Source organism: Takifugu flavidus, chromosome 19, assembly GCF_003711565.1.
Source record: "Takifugu flavidus isolate HTHZ2018 chromosome 19, ASM371156v2, whole genome shotgun sequence".
Lineage (NCBI taxonomy): Eukaryota > Metazoa > Chordata > Actinopteri > Tetraodontiformes > Tetraodontidae > Takifugu > Takifugu flavidus.
Window position 1 is genome coordinate 2,549,152 of NC_079538.1, and position 16,256 is coordinate 2,565,407.

The following is a 16,256-nucleotide window of genomic DNA, read 5'->3' on the forward strand; positions in this document are numbered from 1 at the left end:
GTTTAAGTGCGTGTGTCTGTGTGTGTTCTCTCCATACATGTGTGCCTGTGTGTCCACTCTATGCACATTAATGTGTGTGTGTGTGTGTGTGTGTGTGTGTGTGTGTGTGTGTGTGTGTGTGTGTGGCTCCTCAGGGCTCCTGGCTGTGCAGGATTAGCAGCGCTGCGTCTCAGACTCTGAGGTTTGCTCTGATTCTCTCTGTGCTGAAGTTAATAAGCTGCTCGGCTGTTCCTCCTGTAGCGAGCTGATTACTGCACACACACACACACACAACACACACACACACACACACACACACACTCACACACATTGCCACCTCCCAATACATCAGCCACAGCATCCATACTGTCCTCAGGTCTACCTACAGTAGATGATGAGAAGCTACATGAAGCAATTGTTTTGTTTCTTATCTCCTCCAGATCCAAGATGATGGATGAAGGATGGTGAACACATGAATGCTGCCTTTGTCTTTCTCTGTGCAGCAGAACCACTTATTTAAAACCAACATTTGGAATTGTGTTCACCACATTTTCTTTGGAGGGACTAATTACACCATTGTAATTCAAACAATCAAATTTTCTCACCTCATTTTCATGATATTGGAAAGATAAATGACATTTTCATAGTGGGACCATCCTCACAAAAGATGGTGAAGCTGGTGTCCGTGTGTGTGTGTGTGTGTGTGTGTGTGTGTGTGTGTGTGGTGTGTGTGTGTGTGTGTGGTGTGTGTGTGTGTTGGTCCATGTGGAGGACAGAAAGGCTGAGAGACCTGGTCCAGACATAACCATAACTGTCCTCACCTCTACTGCCCCCTGTTGGTCATATGACACATAAGCCAGACGTGGGGTGTGTGCGTGTGTGGGGGGTGTGTGTGGCATGTGTGGGGTGTGTGGGGTATGTGTGCGTGTGTGGGGGTGGGGGGTGTGGGAGTTGAGTGGCATCTGTGGGGGTGGGGTGTGTGTGGGGGGGTTGTGGTGTGTGTGTGTGTGTGTGTGTGTGGGGGGGGGGGGGGTAATGCTGACTGAATCCAGCCTGTATTGATGGAGCAGTGTATCGATGCTGCTGTTGGTGTCATTTTTAAGATTCTTCTAGAAATATAGAGAGCAGAATCGGTTGAATTCTTGAATCAGCGTTCGCTCCTCTAACAACTCGACTGCTAAGCTGAGCACTGCAGACGTGCATGAAGAGGCATTACCATCATCCCATTATTCCTCTGCATCTTCATCGTTCCACAGCTCTTCCCCTTTAAACGTATTTCTGCATCTCCTCTTTCTCCTGATGGTTTCCACCTGAGGTTTGACTGCAGTGGTGCCTAAGGCACAAGGATCTCCTCCTAGCACCTCCTCAAAGGCCTCCACCTCCTCCAGATGTGGAAAAATGTTGGTTATCTGATGATATTGAGGCCTGTCATGTTGCACTGGGCCGTACCTTCCATGTTTGGAAGAGGAGATCTGGGAGTCGTGCATGTAAATTATTCATCACTTCTTGAAATGCAAACGACAGCTGAGGCGAGGAGCCACCTCGCTATGTAGGTCACTACTGCTCATGGCCGCAGTGCTGCAGAGAAGGGAGGTGTGGAAGTAACGTGCCGAGATGATGAATGGCCAATTAGAAGTGGCGACCATCAGCACTGACAGGAGGAGCAGAGGAAAAGCTTTCACTGGTGGCACAGAGGAGGAGAACTTCAACAGGTGACTTAACGGAAAAATACCCCGGAATAAAATGGCTGAGTTTGATTCTATTTCACTAAAGATGGACCTTCTTTAACATGAATATTTTAATATGTAGATCTTTTCCAAAGACACCTTCACAGGGCAGCTCCCTACCTGCAGACTAATGCAGGTCTGGGCCAGAAGGTGGTGCTAAAGTCAACAGCTCCACTCAAAGAGCGCGTACCAGAGACACTGGCAGAGGAAAACCTTTGGGAGGACAGAAACCTCAGACAGAACCTGTCTGCTGAAAGACCCCCGTAACTCACTCACACACACACACACACACACAGACACACACACACACACACACACACACACACACACATAGAGGGTAGTCACAAACTGTTTTTCTGTCCATCCAACATCTACTTCTTTATCCTGAGGTTGAAACAGATAATAAACTACTGCTGCTTGTGCTGCTACTACTACTGCTGCTAGTACTACTGCTACTACTACTGCTGCTACTACTAATACTATTGATGCTGCTATTACTACTACTACTATTACTGCTGCTGCGACTACTACTACTCTACAGCTGATAGTATTACTGCTACTACTACTACTATTACTACTACCGTACTAATACTGCTGCTACTACGACTACTACTATTACTACTACTACTACTATAAGTACTGCTGCTGCTGCTACTACTACTGCAACTACTACTGCTGCTACTACTAATACTATTGCAACTGATACTACTAATACTGCTACTACTAATACTTTTGATGCTGCTATTACTACTACTACTACTATTACTGCTGCTGCTACATCTAGTACTACTACTCTATTGCTGCTAGTATTACTGCTACTACTACTACTATTACTACTACTGCTGCTGCTGCTGCTACTACTACTACTACTATATTACTACTAATACTGCTTCTGCTGATACTACAATTACTACTGCTGCTGCTGCTGCTGCTGCTACTACTACTACTACTAATCAGAATAATCATCATAATCCTAATCATAATTGGGTGCAGCAGCATTCCACCAGGGGGAGCTGTGTTTAGACTGGGAGGGAGGGATCTGTGTTTATTCCACAAAGTCATTGATTATTTCAAAATTTACGTTTACTCTGTCTCTCTCAGTCTTTGTCACCCCACAATTTTCAGTCATCTCTTTGTGTTGAGGTTTGGATGTCTGTTGTCTCCATGGAAACAGGCAGCCATTTTAGATAATCACATGATGCCAAAAATGAAGGAATCAAAGTGTGGTTCCCCCCGGGGAGGTGGTTTCTGATCCAAACACATACACACACGCGCGCGACTGACAGCTGTTTGTCTTGTTCCACCTGCCAAGTTAAATAAATAATAAATTTATTTTTCAATCATTTTTTCACAGATTACAGTTATCCGCTTCTAATTACTTTTGCTATTTTGTTGTGTTTATAGACATTTTAAAAATAATTTGAATGGTGTAGAATCACACAGTTGTTGTCAACGTTTCCTGATTAATCCTGAATGTTGGACTCCGCCCTAGTGGTAGAACCTCAGTGTTCAGAGGATGATCTGACCTTCACCTCCCGGGTCTAAAAATAGTTCCTTCTGTATTTAAGAAGGCGGCTGCATCTCTTTGAAGGGTTTTTGGGGTTGAGAAGATCTGAGCTGAATTAAGACTGCGAGCTGCAGAGAGCAGCTGAGTCTGCAGGAGGCTGATTAACATTTAATACAACTGAGATCGACAGGCAGAGACGCCACTGAATGGAGGAACTCACGTATGAGCTCAGAGTCATTTCACAGACTAATAAAAACCTGGGCTCCATAAAGGTGTCACTGCACCACAGTCATGTTGGTCAGGACTGGTTTCAGCTGAGAACTGGCTGTTCCCGAGATTAAAGCATAGAGCAACATACCTCCAAGACATCGCCCTTCTTCTGAAATCTGAATCCTTCTTTAAAATGTTCCTCTGTTAGATGAGAGTGTGTGGTGCTGCTCTGCCTCATCAAACCCTCAGAACCGGCTCAGCACCAGTACGGTGCTGCTCACATCCCATATACAGACAAACTCAGCAGCTCAAAACAAAAGATCCACTATAAAAGCTTCAGAGAAGCAGTTAGTCCTTCTCTGGACTGGAGTCTGAGGGGATTATGATCTGTCCCAGTTCACATTTCTAAAAAAACAACAAAAAAGGTAAATGTAAATGAATTAAAGACAGTAATAAATGAATAAAGCCGCAGCTCAGACATGAATCTTTTATTAAGCAACAAGATTTGAGGCACCGCTGAGAGAAACCAAACGGTGCTGCAGAGATTTCTGTGAGACTTAGTCAATTACAGCACGCCCACGTCATGATTATTCCTGCAGTCAGTGAATCACAGAGGAGCCTCCGACTCCTCCAGCTCAGGATGAGACGTGAGTCGGAGGCAAGAACCCAGCCAACAGCTAGGAGCTCATTTATGCAGAAATATGCAGACTGGCCCGTGGCAGACCTCAGAGGGCTTCACGGTGGCTGCCACCATCAAGCCGGCAGCCGGCGGGACGCACCGCGGCGTCCTCGGTGTCGGCGGTCTCTTCCCCACACAACCTCACTGATTACTGTTACAAAGATGGACCAGGAGACATGGAGACCCTCAGCAGCGATGTTGGATGTGGTTTGAGTGTTTAAGGCTGATTCTGAGGAGCAGGAGGTGTGTTTAGGATTCCGTCCGCCTGCTGCACACCTGAGTGGCATGATAACAGCCGGCAGCTGCTCACAGCACCACATCGTCCCACTTCTGCCACATACAGCACTGGGACGCCAGTAACCAGTTCATGTCAGTAGGATGGGCATGCTGGTCGTCATGGAGATTCACCAAGTCCTGGTCGCCGACGCTTGCGTGTTGCTTCTCACGACACAATTGTGGGCTCATGATTGTGCTGTCACAATTGTGGCGTCACAATCGTGAGCCCAGCAGGCTTCAGACGTCTTCATGCCACCACCTTCACCCTCTTCCTCTCCCAAACGTGGGGCCACGTGAAGGTGAAAACTGATGCTGAGCTGAAACCCAGACTGACTGCAGTGAAGGTCACTCCTCTTCTTCCTCTGTGTCTCCCGCTCACTCCTCTTCTCGCTCATTCTAGCCTTCTTTTTCATCTCCATCTATCAGTCTTCTAGCTCTCGTTCCCTCAATCAGCCGGCTTTGTCTCTTTTTGTCTGTTTCCTCAAATTTCCTCCGATTCCCCTGCAGTAATCTTCTCCTCTTTTTGTCATCCTTTTCTTCCCTCTTTCACCCTCATCTTTGTTCCCTCCTTCAATCTCAGTCGTCCTCTCATTTCTCCTGCCTCCCGTCTGCTGAAACATCAGCGCTCTCAGTGGGCTGTCAAGCCACCCGCAGACTACCCACAATTCACCTCTCCTCATAATGAGGACGCTGGTTGCTGGTGGTGCAGAGTTCAAACACGGAGAAGAGCAATTAAAGGAGGTTTATGAGTCAGATTTGGTGAGGAGGTGAAGGCAGGATCAGCCCTTTTGATGCTCTAGTCAGCTGCCAGGGTTTCCTTCAGAGGAGAAGCGTTTTAAGTCTCATGATAATTCCGAAACAAAAGCAGATCTCCTCGGGAGCCTCTGCCTGGTGAACTCTGCATCTCAAAATAAACAAAAACCATGTTTCTTCACTACAGCAATCACACCAAGCTCCAGCTGGTCCACTGATCTCTAACGGGAACCTGGTTAATAGCTGTGGAGCTCAGGAAGCAGATCCTGGACAGACTGTGTGTGTGTGTGTGTGTGTGTGTGTGTGTGTGTGTGTGTATGTGCAGCGGGGGGTGGGGGCCTACACGATGGTCCCCCCCTGGTGGTGTCCCGCCACCAGGTGTGTGCTCTCTATCTCACCTGGTTAGGATCAGCTCTGGCATCTGATGGAGGTGTCACCATGACAACTGCGGCCTCACCTTGATTTGACATCAGGGGGTCTAAAACTGCTGCAGAATCAGAAAAGAAGAAAATAAAAGATGAGCTGGAAACATCAAGTCCAAAGGTCCAGGTGCACCTGGAGCTGTGGGTCAGGGTCATGTGAGTCTGGGTTCAAAGGTCATCCTAGCAGACTGTACCACACAGACCTGCCTGCAGGGGAGCTATAGACAAGAGAAAACCAGCAGATTGGGCTCTTCTTCACAAATATTCTTCATAAAGAAAATTAAAAGAATTATGGCATGATGTCATTAAACTGAAAACAGAAAAAACACAACAGTGTAAAAAAGAAAATTTCATTTTCAGCCTAAAAGATGTGAATATTCATGAAATAGTTCTGTCATTACTTTTCTTCGACTCATTGGATTTTATTTCCAAAATTCTACAAACTCATTTTGAAACAGAACTTTCAAAAACACAAAAATGTGTGCAGGGGTGGGAAAATGCACAAACAGTCAAACAAGAGACGGAGGATAAAGATAACGAAGCCCCGAGTGATAAAACCTGCTACCAGACCAATCCGCTAATAAACACGAAAACATTGATTGGGACAGAGGAACGTGGTGCATTCACTGACCTGTGTAAAAAACTCCATGAGTCATCGGTTGTACTTCACGGCCGTTCCAGAAGCAGAACCGAAGCCTCACTTTGACACTGGTTCTGCATTAATTCTAATAATCCCCAAATTAACTGTTATTAAAGTCCTTCTATCGGAGGTGAAGGTGGTATTGATCAACTGTTCCATGACACTGTCTCCGGAGCTGCTGATAACTTTGTGGGTTGAACTTTGACCTGTGTGCCTGGGCCGCCGCGTTCCGGACTGGTTCCTGCGGAGTGACTGAACGTCTGCCCGAAGTTTCTCGTCTTCCCTCAGAGCTGCGAACTTCCCCCGCTCGCCCGGTGTCAGACGGTTTGCAGTGTCAGAGAGTTCTTCGGCCCCGGCAGAACATCGTGGACAACTGTAGATGCTGCCGGTGTGGAATTGATGAAACTGTCTGAGTCAAGTGTGAGCAGGATGTTTCTCATGTCTGCGTTCTTAAGTTTCTTTACACTTTGTCTCTTCTTCCCTGCAGCGCGGCAGCAGTGGACTGGCGCCAGGGCCCCGTCTGCCGAGCCCGCCGCGCGCGTCGAGGAGGATTGCTAACGAGGCTTTGCCAGAAAGGAGGTGAAGCTGCTGCGGGGTGACCTTTGACCCCCGAACGCCGCTCTCCCTCTCAGACTGGACCGCCTCGAGTGGGGTCGCGCCACCCCACGCTCGCCGCCAGGCAGCAGTCGGGGTCAGAACGAGGAGCCGCGAGCCGCCGTCCTGCCGTTTCCACCAACCAATCGACCGGCCGCAGGAGGGCGGAGGAGGAGGAGGAAGAGGAGGATGAGGAAGAGGAGGACTAGAAGGAAGAGGAGGAGGAGAAGGAGGGCTGAGTCTGTTCCTCCAAGAGGAGGTCTGACCACAATCTGACCAGAAAACAGCAGAAGAAAATTCTCAAATACTTTAAATACTTGTAAAAGTACTTTTCCAGGTAGTAACTATGAAGGTACACGTAGTTTATGTAGAGAGAGTAAAATATCGTGTTTCTGTGAGGGAACAGAAGGGGAAACACCGTTGTAGCGTAGTGTGTGTGTGTGTGGGTGGGTGTGTGTGGGTGTGGGTGTGTGAGAGAGAGAGAGAGTGTGTGTATGAGTGTGTGTTTTAATGTGTGTGTGTTTATGTGAGTGTATGTGTGTGTGAAGACGTGAACTCTGAGCCAGTATAGTCCAGACGTATGGAAATGAACATAGATTTTTAAAGTTTCCCATCAGCTTCTTTGGGTCCTTCGGCCTTTTAGAACTTCCCGTCCTTTCCAACTTTTCTTCCTCACTCTTCTGAAACTCATCTCTCCATCCTCACTTCCTTCGTCAGTGCGTCCTCTTGTTATTTAAGTCTCGGGGCTCTGGCATGTTCAGGATCACACACGTGTCACTCAGTGTTACTCCGAAGGTCACAAAACTATCTGTAAAGATTTGCATTATTCTTATTACAGAATGCTGGAAAAGCTAAAATCTGTTGGATTCTACCTAACTGCTGTTCAGATGTTTAAAAAAAAGTCATCTATTGATGAAATGACTTTTTTTCTATTTAAACTGACTGCAGGAAGATCTTATGAAAATAACTTTTCGGCATGTTGCTTATCGCTACGTTAAATAAAAGGTCAGGCTTTTGTCCCATTTAATCCCAGTTTTTGGTTTACTGGTGGGATTGAAATAACCCCAGTATGTCACTAAAGAGGAATCTGCTGAATGGAAATGAAATGTGCAGATTAAAATCCTCTAAATGAATGAACACATAAATAATGGGTCCACACAGGCAGCTGCTTTAATCTAATAACTGGCTTTCAGTTAGCGCTTCAAACTGGAAACCTGCATTTCCCAGTTTAATTTTGCCGCACAGAACTGGAACTAATGTTCCTCCACAGTAATCAAAATATTCCCAGAGCAGGAACAACATGCGTGGACTCAGTCGTAAGCATTTAGACCTACAAAGGCTGCTGCGTTTACCTAGAGCGCCTCCTGTTGACACAATACAGCAACTACACGTTTGGAATAAAACGCACCTGTACATTTTCTTTGAAAATGCTCATTCCTTCAAACACGATTCTGATTTTCGGAGTTTACATTCTAATTGCCTACATGGCATGATATACTCTTCAACTACACGACATTTAGCTTACGTTTTACTCATTTAGCAGTCGCTTTTTGTTTTTGTTTTTTACAATGAGACATTAAAACTATAAACAGTGATTTACTCTGATGATTACAGCAATAAGATGGGAAGCAGAATTTTTAAAAGGAGACAGACAAGAATTTATTTCTTGATGACTTCAGCTTCAGTCATAACTCAATGCTGATTTTTAAGCTATTCTTTTAAAATTACTTTTATTTAAATCGTGACATTAATCATTTAACCTAAAAAAACGAAAATAAACGGGAACTAGTAAATCAACAAAAAAGGAAACTCATAAACGTTTGAAAAATAGTTCCCTGGAATGGTCACAGGGGGCGACAGAGAGCGTCTGATTTCAGTATAAGAGGCGTCAGACACGTTATAAACTTAATAGACGTTAAAGCCGCCCTAACACAATCATAACAGCGCCACATTTAGGGAACTCTATCAGGAATGTTGGAGGGTTATTACCATAAACACGGATGTGCCCGTAAACATTACAAACAGCAGTGTGTGTCGCAGGTGTGCGAGTAGCTCGGTTTATCCTCTCGGTGCCGTATTGCTCCAACCTGCATTATGACACTAAAACGAAATCAGCATCATGATGGATACGTTCGGACTGAGGTGTGAAACTGTTAGCAGTTTCAGTCTTCAGTCCACCTGCGGGACAGACACATCGAGATTTTAGGATATTCTGATTTTCAAGGTGTGTTTATTGACATTCTTCACACAGGTAAAGTGTAGCCAGGTCCCAATACAGCAAACCTAAGGCAATGAAAGTCCTTGGTGACACACTGGAGAAGGTTTCCCCAGCTGACCTCCAACATGTCCTCCATGGACCAGCAGCACACAGAAATATGCTGCTGTAGACCAGAGCAATCTGGATGACCACCAGGAGAGTTTCCAGGAGTAGCTCGACTACAGTGACTGGTGGGTACAGATCATCCAGGCAGGAGACGGTGAGGTGAAGGGAGGTCTTTGTCCACATCACGGTGTTTCAGCAGGTAGACCAGCGATCAGGCTGAGCTGGGACGACACCTAGTGGTGGAATATAAGACTGCAGGCAGGAGTCCTCCAACTGTTGATCAGATTAATCTGGATAATTACTGAACCGGTCGGGTCGTGGCTTATTTAGCTTCTGTCCCCGGAGGACAGCTGGTGTTTGAGGGGACGACTCAAATGAAAAAGCCTTGAGCTCTACCAGTGCCTCTACAAGTACCACCGGCCCTATTGAGAAAGCCCTGATGTGGTCGGCCTGAATAAGAAGCCCAAAAACTTCAAACTTTATTTGGAACAAAAAAAGTACAGAAAAAGTGACCACTGCAGACCCCTCCTCCTCTATCAGGTTCATCTGCACCTATTAAACAAGCTTCATTTGTTTTCTTCCTGCCCTTCAGGCTTCAAAGCTCCTTCTCTTGACAATCTGTCAGCCTGTTCATTGCCATGGTAACCCGCATGGCCAGGAATGTGTATCTGAAAGACAAGACTCATCATGAACTGTTCATGTCTGAGGGGCAGAGGGTGCATGCGGATACTCACCCAGACCACATCCAGCTCTGCATTCAGCCGGTCCAGCTTCATAAAGTCTTCTTTGTTGGTGATAGAACCTCCAGATTTCAGCCTCCAACTGTTCTTCTTCCAGTTCTTTACCCAGCGTGTCACACCTGTAACCACAAGGGTTGAAACTGGGGCTGACCACGTCGCCATCGCATGTTCGCTCGACGACAAACTGGCGTTTGGACTCACCGTTGATGGTGAACTTGCTGTCAGTGTAGAGAACCAGCTTCTTGATGCTTTGATCTTTGGCTAGTTCCAGTGCTCTGCAGGCCGCCTGGTCAACACACAAGTAATTCCAGAAAATTAAGCTCAAGATGTTGGTGCGAATTAAGTCTAGTTTTTTTGGTCGTCTTTAAAAGGTTTGGTCATTTGACCATCTTAGAGACTTAAAGCCGACAGAATGCAAGATCGTTATAAAAAGGCTTTTGAGCTTGAATTTTCTATACTAGCGATTACCAGTAGGTGGCGCACTAGAGCAGCATCAGCACCTTCCACCATAAATCAAACACATTTATCTTCTAAGCTCTCCTGTTCATGGCTGTATCCAAAAACTCTATTCACAATATTTGAAGTTTGTAATTTCAAGCTACTGATTAAGGAAAACATCAGATTCATCAAAAATAAAACCTTTTAACCTGTATTTCTGCGCGCTGGTTAGTTTGCCGTCCTGACAGTCGCTCAGCAACATTTCTGCAGGAGAGCACCCACAAATGTGACAAAAGAGTTAATAATACACATAAACAACCGCCTTTCGAGGAAAAACAGTGCTGGGTGTCTCACAGTGGGTGGTTGAGGCCCCAGTACACCCCGATACCCGCTCGGGCGTTTGCTCTTCCGTTGGCCGTGCAGCAGCCATCAGTGTACACCACCACGGCGTCGCCTGCACGCAGACAATGTTTTAGTTCCTTTCTAATACCAGCATGTGACAGGATGCAGTTTGTCTTACCCATGTACGTGAATCCGTCTGTGCTTGCTGAGGGAGAATCTCCCGAATGTTTGACCTTCTTCGCTTGTGCCTCTTCATTATCGCCACTTGAGAGACTCCTCTTCCTACCGAGGGGGATGTATTCCAGAGCCTCTGGGCCTCGTTTAGGAAGCGGACCAACTCCTGAATCTACAGACTGAGAAGCTGAAAGTCAATAAAGAAATGATTAGGACAAGAAAATGTTAGAAAAGCACAATTTGAGTCACATTTGAGGACAAAAGGCTGCACCTTACATATGTGGAGCCCCAGCCTGGGACTGAAAAGAAGGTTTCAATTTAAGTTCACTGGATGGCAGGAAATATTTCAGAAGTTAAAGCTCAACAACAACAGACTCTTTGTGCAGCTGCATAGAGTTTAACGTTGTACCTTTGTTCGTGTTTGGAGGTGCTGAAGGTTCAGCCCCCCTGATGAAGGCCCAGGCGTCTTTCTCGGATGCAAACTTCTTAAAAGAAGCTGATGGAAATTTATCCACCTGACTCTTACACTCATCCCTAAAAAGAGGCACACAATGTGTCTGAGAATATGAACCCAAGCACCTGATACCGTCAGATCAGAGTGGACTCAGGTGTGAGAACGATGGCTCAACCTCTCATTTCCAGCTTTGATCTAATTCACAGCCCAGAAAGACAAAAGGGCTCAACAAGTTGATGGTGATTGTTTTAAGTTGAGCCATTTTCCCGTTTGATTAAAATGACTGATCAATAGTCACCAGGTACTGTAGACTCCGGGTTTGAAGCCCTGCTTTACGGCGTAGAAGAACTTGCCTTTGGCCATGTCGGCGGCACTGCAAACGCTCCTGCGTGCTAATCTGAAAAGACCATTCAGTCTAAACATTACGATAAGCCATGGGAATGAGGTGATGCCAACAGCAACATTTGTTCAGCTAATAAAACCTCATACACCGAGATGGTCACGGCGTGTGCGTGCGGAACTGCTCCCACCTCACAGTCGGCTCAGCACAATGGCCAATGTTAAGAGTCGCCAATAAACGCGGCGATCATACACCTACAGCATTATAGACTCTGTTTGTCAGATATATATACGGAACGCTTGGGCAAAAACTGTGCAGTCACGCATTCGAAGAACTCATTAACCATAAAGATGTTTGACGAGTCCTATATCCGGGATCGCGGAGGCCTCGCGAGAATCTTCTAACTTCCTGCGTGAACACCGCGTTCTCGCGATGACATCGTCAGTATCGGTATTAGATTAATACAACTCTCGCGATGTTCTGGCCTCTTCCTTGGCCGTCGTTGACAGAGGTTAGTTGTGCTTTTTATGACAAGACTGATTTTCTATCCTAAACCGGCTTTTAATGGTGTTCAGTCGTTGCGTTTATTCCCCGAGCAGCATCTTAAGTCTCTGATGCCTTAGATTGAGCAGGTTTGTGTGACGGATGGCTGTCGGATGGCGTAAAATGAGGCGTAGTAAAGAAGCGCTAGCGAGTGGTTTGTAACGTAGCGGCTAACAGGCCGTGCATGTGTTCAGTGTCGCGGCTAAAGCAGAGCCCGGAGAAGGTGACACAGCAGTGAATACATGGAGGCTCCGTTTACGAAAAAACGTGAACAATTTTCTAGCGAACTCGAGTCATGGAGAAGGTAGAATAGCTAAATTCCGTTAGCTAGCTGCTGCTGGCACGATCTATCCAAGTACTGCTTCTTGCTAAGTTAAAGCTTGTTTTCCGATGTAATAGATTCATATTTTCATCGTCGGTGTTGGTACAATTTTCTTTTTTAGTGTTGTTGGTGGCTATATAGCCCCCTTATCACGGAACCCGCTATGAGTAGATTTAGGACGCTAATTGTACCTGCCTGTTTTGTGCAACCTTGTAATAACTGAAGAAAATAACCCTAAAATGCGAAAATTGTGATTGCAGAGACAAAGGCCATGTTCAGTACAAGCGCCAAAATAGTGAAGCCTAATGGCGAAAAGCCAGACGAGTTTGAGTCTGGGATCTCCCAGGTAAGAGGTCCATCATTCACACCCTTCAACTATACTGTGATATTGTTGTTAAGGCCTCTCGTAGTGTCTGATGTGGTTCATCTCTCCGAGTTTATCCATAAAGTCATGTGCTCTTACGGTAAATGTCCATGTAGGTTCTCATTCATCTAGTAAGGTGGAGCAGAGTCAACTGGACCGGTAAAAGAAACTGGCAGATGTTTTGCGTCTCATCCATGTGTCCACATGTCCTGTGAGGCCTCTGGAGAGGTGAAATGTCTTCCAGTGTCTTTTATCCATCCAGTTGACTCCACCTCAGCTTAACAGACCCCACAGTAGTTATTTTTGTTTTTGAACATGCGTCCCCTTCCTCTGAAACTGTGTTATTTAAAGTGCGTACCAAATCTTTAGTGCTACTGAAGCTTTCTACACGGTGCAGTTGTTTTGTATCCGTGTTTTGGAGAAGTCTAAACTGTTTCTTGTGGTGCTTATAGGCTCTGCTTGAGTTGGAGATGAACTCTGACCTGAAGGCGCAGTTGAGAGAGCTGAACATCACTGCAGCAAAGGTTTGAATGGACCATTTGTGCTACTACAAACTCCTCGTAAAGCTGTGAAAAGATGATTTGAAAGTCAGTCTGACGTGGACATCCAGCGAGCTGCTCTCCTGGCTCTGTCCTGGTGGCGTATGGGAGCGTAGCTTTTCAGCAGAGACGTACATTCCCGTTCCACACCGTCAGAGAGAAAGCTCTGTCCCCGGCCTCTGGCTGGCGTGGACGAGCGTCCTGTATATTCCTACATCTTCCCAGAGTCCTACTGGACCGTTACTGGGGAGCTAAACCATGCAGTGCACATTGATATTGGAGTTCCATAAAGGGGATTGCAATAGCTCAAGTTTTATTAAATAATATTGCCTTTAATTTTCAGACTTGCACCCCATTGTTTTGGACACTATTTAACTTTGGTACATGCTAAGCTGCCCTTCTTTAATGGGCTTTTTTTTCCCTCAGGAAATTGAGGTTGGTGGCAGCAGAAAAGCCATCATCATCTTTGTTCCAGTACCTCAGCTTAAGTCCTTCCAGAAGATTCAGGTGCGCCTGGTGAGGGAGCTGGAGAAGAAGTTCAGCGGAAAGCACGTAGTCTTTATTGCTCAGGTGAGGCTGGAGGTTCACTTGGAAAACTTGTACTCAACTGAGGGTGGTGTTGATGTGTTTCACTCCGACGTGGACATCCAGCGAGCTGCTCTCCTGGCTCTGTCCTGGTGGCGTATGGGAGCGTAGCTTTTCAGCAGAGACGTACATTCCCGTTCCACACCGTCGGAGAGAAAGCTCTGTCCCCGGCCTCTGGCTGGCGTGGACGAGCGTCCTGCATATTCCTACATCTTCCCAGAGTCCTACTGGACCGTTACTGGGGAGCTAAACCATGCAGTGCACATTCAGCATCAGGCTAATGTGGTGCACATTAACCTGCTGAATCATATTAAGGCTTATTCAAATTCTTTATTAACCATGAAATTGGACAGTATAAATCAGGTCATTAGAGCAGAAATGCCAGACTGGACTGTCATTGTTGATGTCAAATATTTCAGTTCCTAGTCTTGTTAAAATCCTTCATTTCTGATTGAAATATATGGGATGTTTTCTAGAGGAGGATTCTTCCTAAACCCACCAGGAAAAGCCGCTCAAAGAATAAGCAGAAGCGCCCCAGGAGGTGAGTGGAGTTTGTCCTCTACTGTGATGTTTCTTGTTGAAAGTCTCTCACTAGTGTTTCATCACTCTTTACACATGGTGCTAAAATGTGCAGCAATGTTTTGCTCCCCCCACAACTATTTTTTTATAGAATCTTGTTTGAATCTCCCCCCAAAATAAATGTCTTTTAACCGACGTGGACATCCAGCGAGCTGCTCTCCTGGCTCTGTCCTGGTGGCGTATGGGAGCGTAGCTTTTCAGCAGAGACGTACATTCCCGTTCCACACCGTCGGAGAGAAAGCTCTGTCCCCGGCCTCTGGCTGGCGTGGACGAGCGTCCTGTATATTCCTACATCTTCCCAGAGTCCTACTGGGCCGTTACTGGGGAGCTAAACCATGCAGTGCACAGCAGGTTATGGCACAGAATGAAATGTTTTTCTTGTTTTGCTACATCAGCTGTGTAGAAATGGAGAATTTAACTTTGAATCATTTGAGCTGTGATAAGTGGTAAGCTAAAATGTCAGGAAACTTAGGGAAAGAATTGTGACGTCACAATTGATCTCATAATGTTTGCTTTTTTTAAAATGTTGGAGTAACACAAAGCAAATAATCCTAAATTTAAGATGTGTTTAATCAATCTGACCTGCATTTCATGGATTCTTGATGCCTAAGGGACTTGATTTTGGGCCGCAGAGTCATGTGTACGGCAGCATTTGTCCTCAGAACTCGACCGTGACCTGATGTCACCTGTCTCACAGGTGCCTACCGGTGATGGTCTGAGCCTGATACTGTTCAAGGCTGCAGTTCTACATTTAAAAACACTCAAACTGGGGGTCGTAATTGCGATTAAATGGATCAGCACCTTTGTGCTCCGGCCTCCTCTGGTTGGCTGTGGTGATGTGAGCTCACATAAGTTTTAATGTTGTCTGTTTCCCCTCAGTCGTACACTAACTTCGGTCCACGACGCCATTTTGGAGGACCTGGTGTTCCCCAGTGAGATTGTGGGCAAGAGGATCCGAGTGAAGATGGACAGCAGCAGGCTCATCAAGGTGCACCTGGACAAGGCCCAGCAGAACAACGTGGAACACAAAGTGAGTGGATCTGCTGGTCTACATACGCCATATGTGACAGCGCTGATTGTTTTTACCGACGTGGACATCCAGCGAGTTGCTCTCCTGGCTCTGTCCTGGTGGCGTATGGGAGCGTAGCTTTTCAGCAGAGACGTACATTCCCGTTCCACACCGTCGGAGAGAAAGCTCTGTCCCCGGCCTCTGGCTGGCGTGGACGAGCGTCCTGTATATTCCTACATCTTCCCAGAGTCCTACTGGGCCGTTACTGGGGAGCTAAACCATGCAGTGCCCAAACCAGTTTGGTGCTGGTGTAACAACATTACCTCCATCCATGTGTTTAATGGTGTTCTCATTTGCAGGTGGAAACGTTCTCTGGTGTCTACAAGAAGCTCACAGGCAAAGACGTCGTGTTTGAATTCCCAGAATTCCAGCTGTAAAAGCAGATGGCAAAATAAATTTGTTTACTGTCATTGTTTGTGTGTTGCTTCAGAGTGAGTTGCTTAATGTCTGGTATCAGTATGTCGTGCATCACAAAGACATGAAGCTGTAGTACATTGGATGGAGCAGCATATTGGTTCAACCCACCAACTACATAAGCTGATCATAGTTGAGCTGTTTAACACTGCTGATGCTTGAGCGTTTTGTCGGCCTCTAAGTATCAGAAGTACAGTGTGAAGCGTGCTGGCTGTCCAGTTTTGACCATGAACGCTTCCTGTT

General features: G+C 46.1%; 2 protein-coding genes and 4 non-coding genes across 7 annotated transcripts; 5 read left to right on the top strand and 1 right to left on the bottom strand.

The window, feature by feature from the left end:
- Positions 1-8,997: 8,997 nt before the first annotated feature.
- Positions 8,998-11,974, bottom strand: rnaseh1 (ribonuclease H1). 2 transcript variants are annotated; one of them, XM_057017219.1, is made up of 9 exons: positions 11,748-11,969; positions 11,557-11,655; positions 11,214-11,338; positions 10,809-10,991; positions 10,643-10,742; positions 10,498-10,552; positions 10,052-10,136; positions 9,845-9,969; positions 8,998-9,778 (listed from the first exon to the last, which is right to left on the bottom strand). In XM_057017219.1, exons 2-9 carry the CDS (start codon positions 11,619-11,621, stop codon positions 9,677-9,679), a joined length of 840 nt encoding a protein of 279 aa, XP_056873199.1. In that variant the 5' UTR covers positions 11,622-11,655; positions 11,748-11,969; the 3' UTR covers positions 8,998-9,676. The 2 variants fall into 2 exon arrangements, with proteins under 2 accessions (XP_056873199.1, XP_056873198.1); XM_057017218.1 differs by having other exon boundaries at positions 11,557-11,974.
- Positions 11,975-12,048: 74 nt separating this feature from the next.
- Positions 12,049-16,009, top strand: rps7 (ribosomal protein S7). The gene is made up of 7 exons (XM_057017221.1): positions 12,049-12,109; positions 12,724-12,809; positions 13,280-13,351; positions 13,793-13,936; positions 14,428-14,492; positions 15,410-15,560; positions 15,899-16,009. Exons 2-7 carry the CDS (start codon positions 12,735-12,737, stop codon positions 15,974-15,976), a joined length of 585 nt encoding a protein of 194 aa, XP_056873201.1. The 5' UTR covers positions 12,049-12,109; positions 12,724-12,734; the 3' UTR covers positions 15,977-16,009.
- Positions 13,421-13,639, top strand: LOC130516672 (small nucleolar RNA SNORA73 family). The gene has a single exon (XR_008947562.1). It is a non-coding gene; the product is annotated as a small nucleolar RNA SNORA73 family (small nucleolar RNA).
- LOC130516669 (small nucleolar RNA SNORA73 family) lies at positions 14,001-14,219 on the top strand. Its single transcript, XR_008947559.1, has one exon. It is a non-coding gene; the product is annotated as a small nucleolar RNA SNORA73 family (small nucleolar RNA).
- On the top strand, positions 14,662-14,880 carry LOC130516670 (small nucleolar RNA SNORA73 family). Its single transcript, XR_008947560.1, has one exon. It is a non-coding gene; the product is annotated as a small nucleolar RNA SNORA73 family (small nucleolar RNA).
- On the top strand, positions 15,616-15,834 carry LOC130516671 (small nucleolar RNA SNORA73 family). The gene has a single exon (XR_008947561.1). It is a non-coding gene; the product is annotated as a small nucleolar RNA SNORA73 family (small nucleolar RNA).
- Positions 16,010-16,256: the final 247 nt, after the last annotated feature.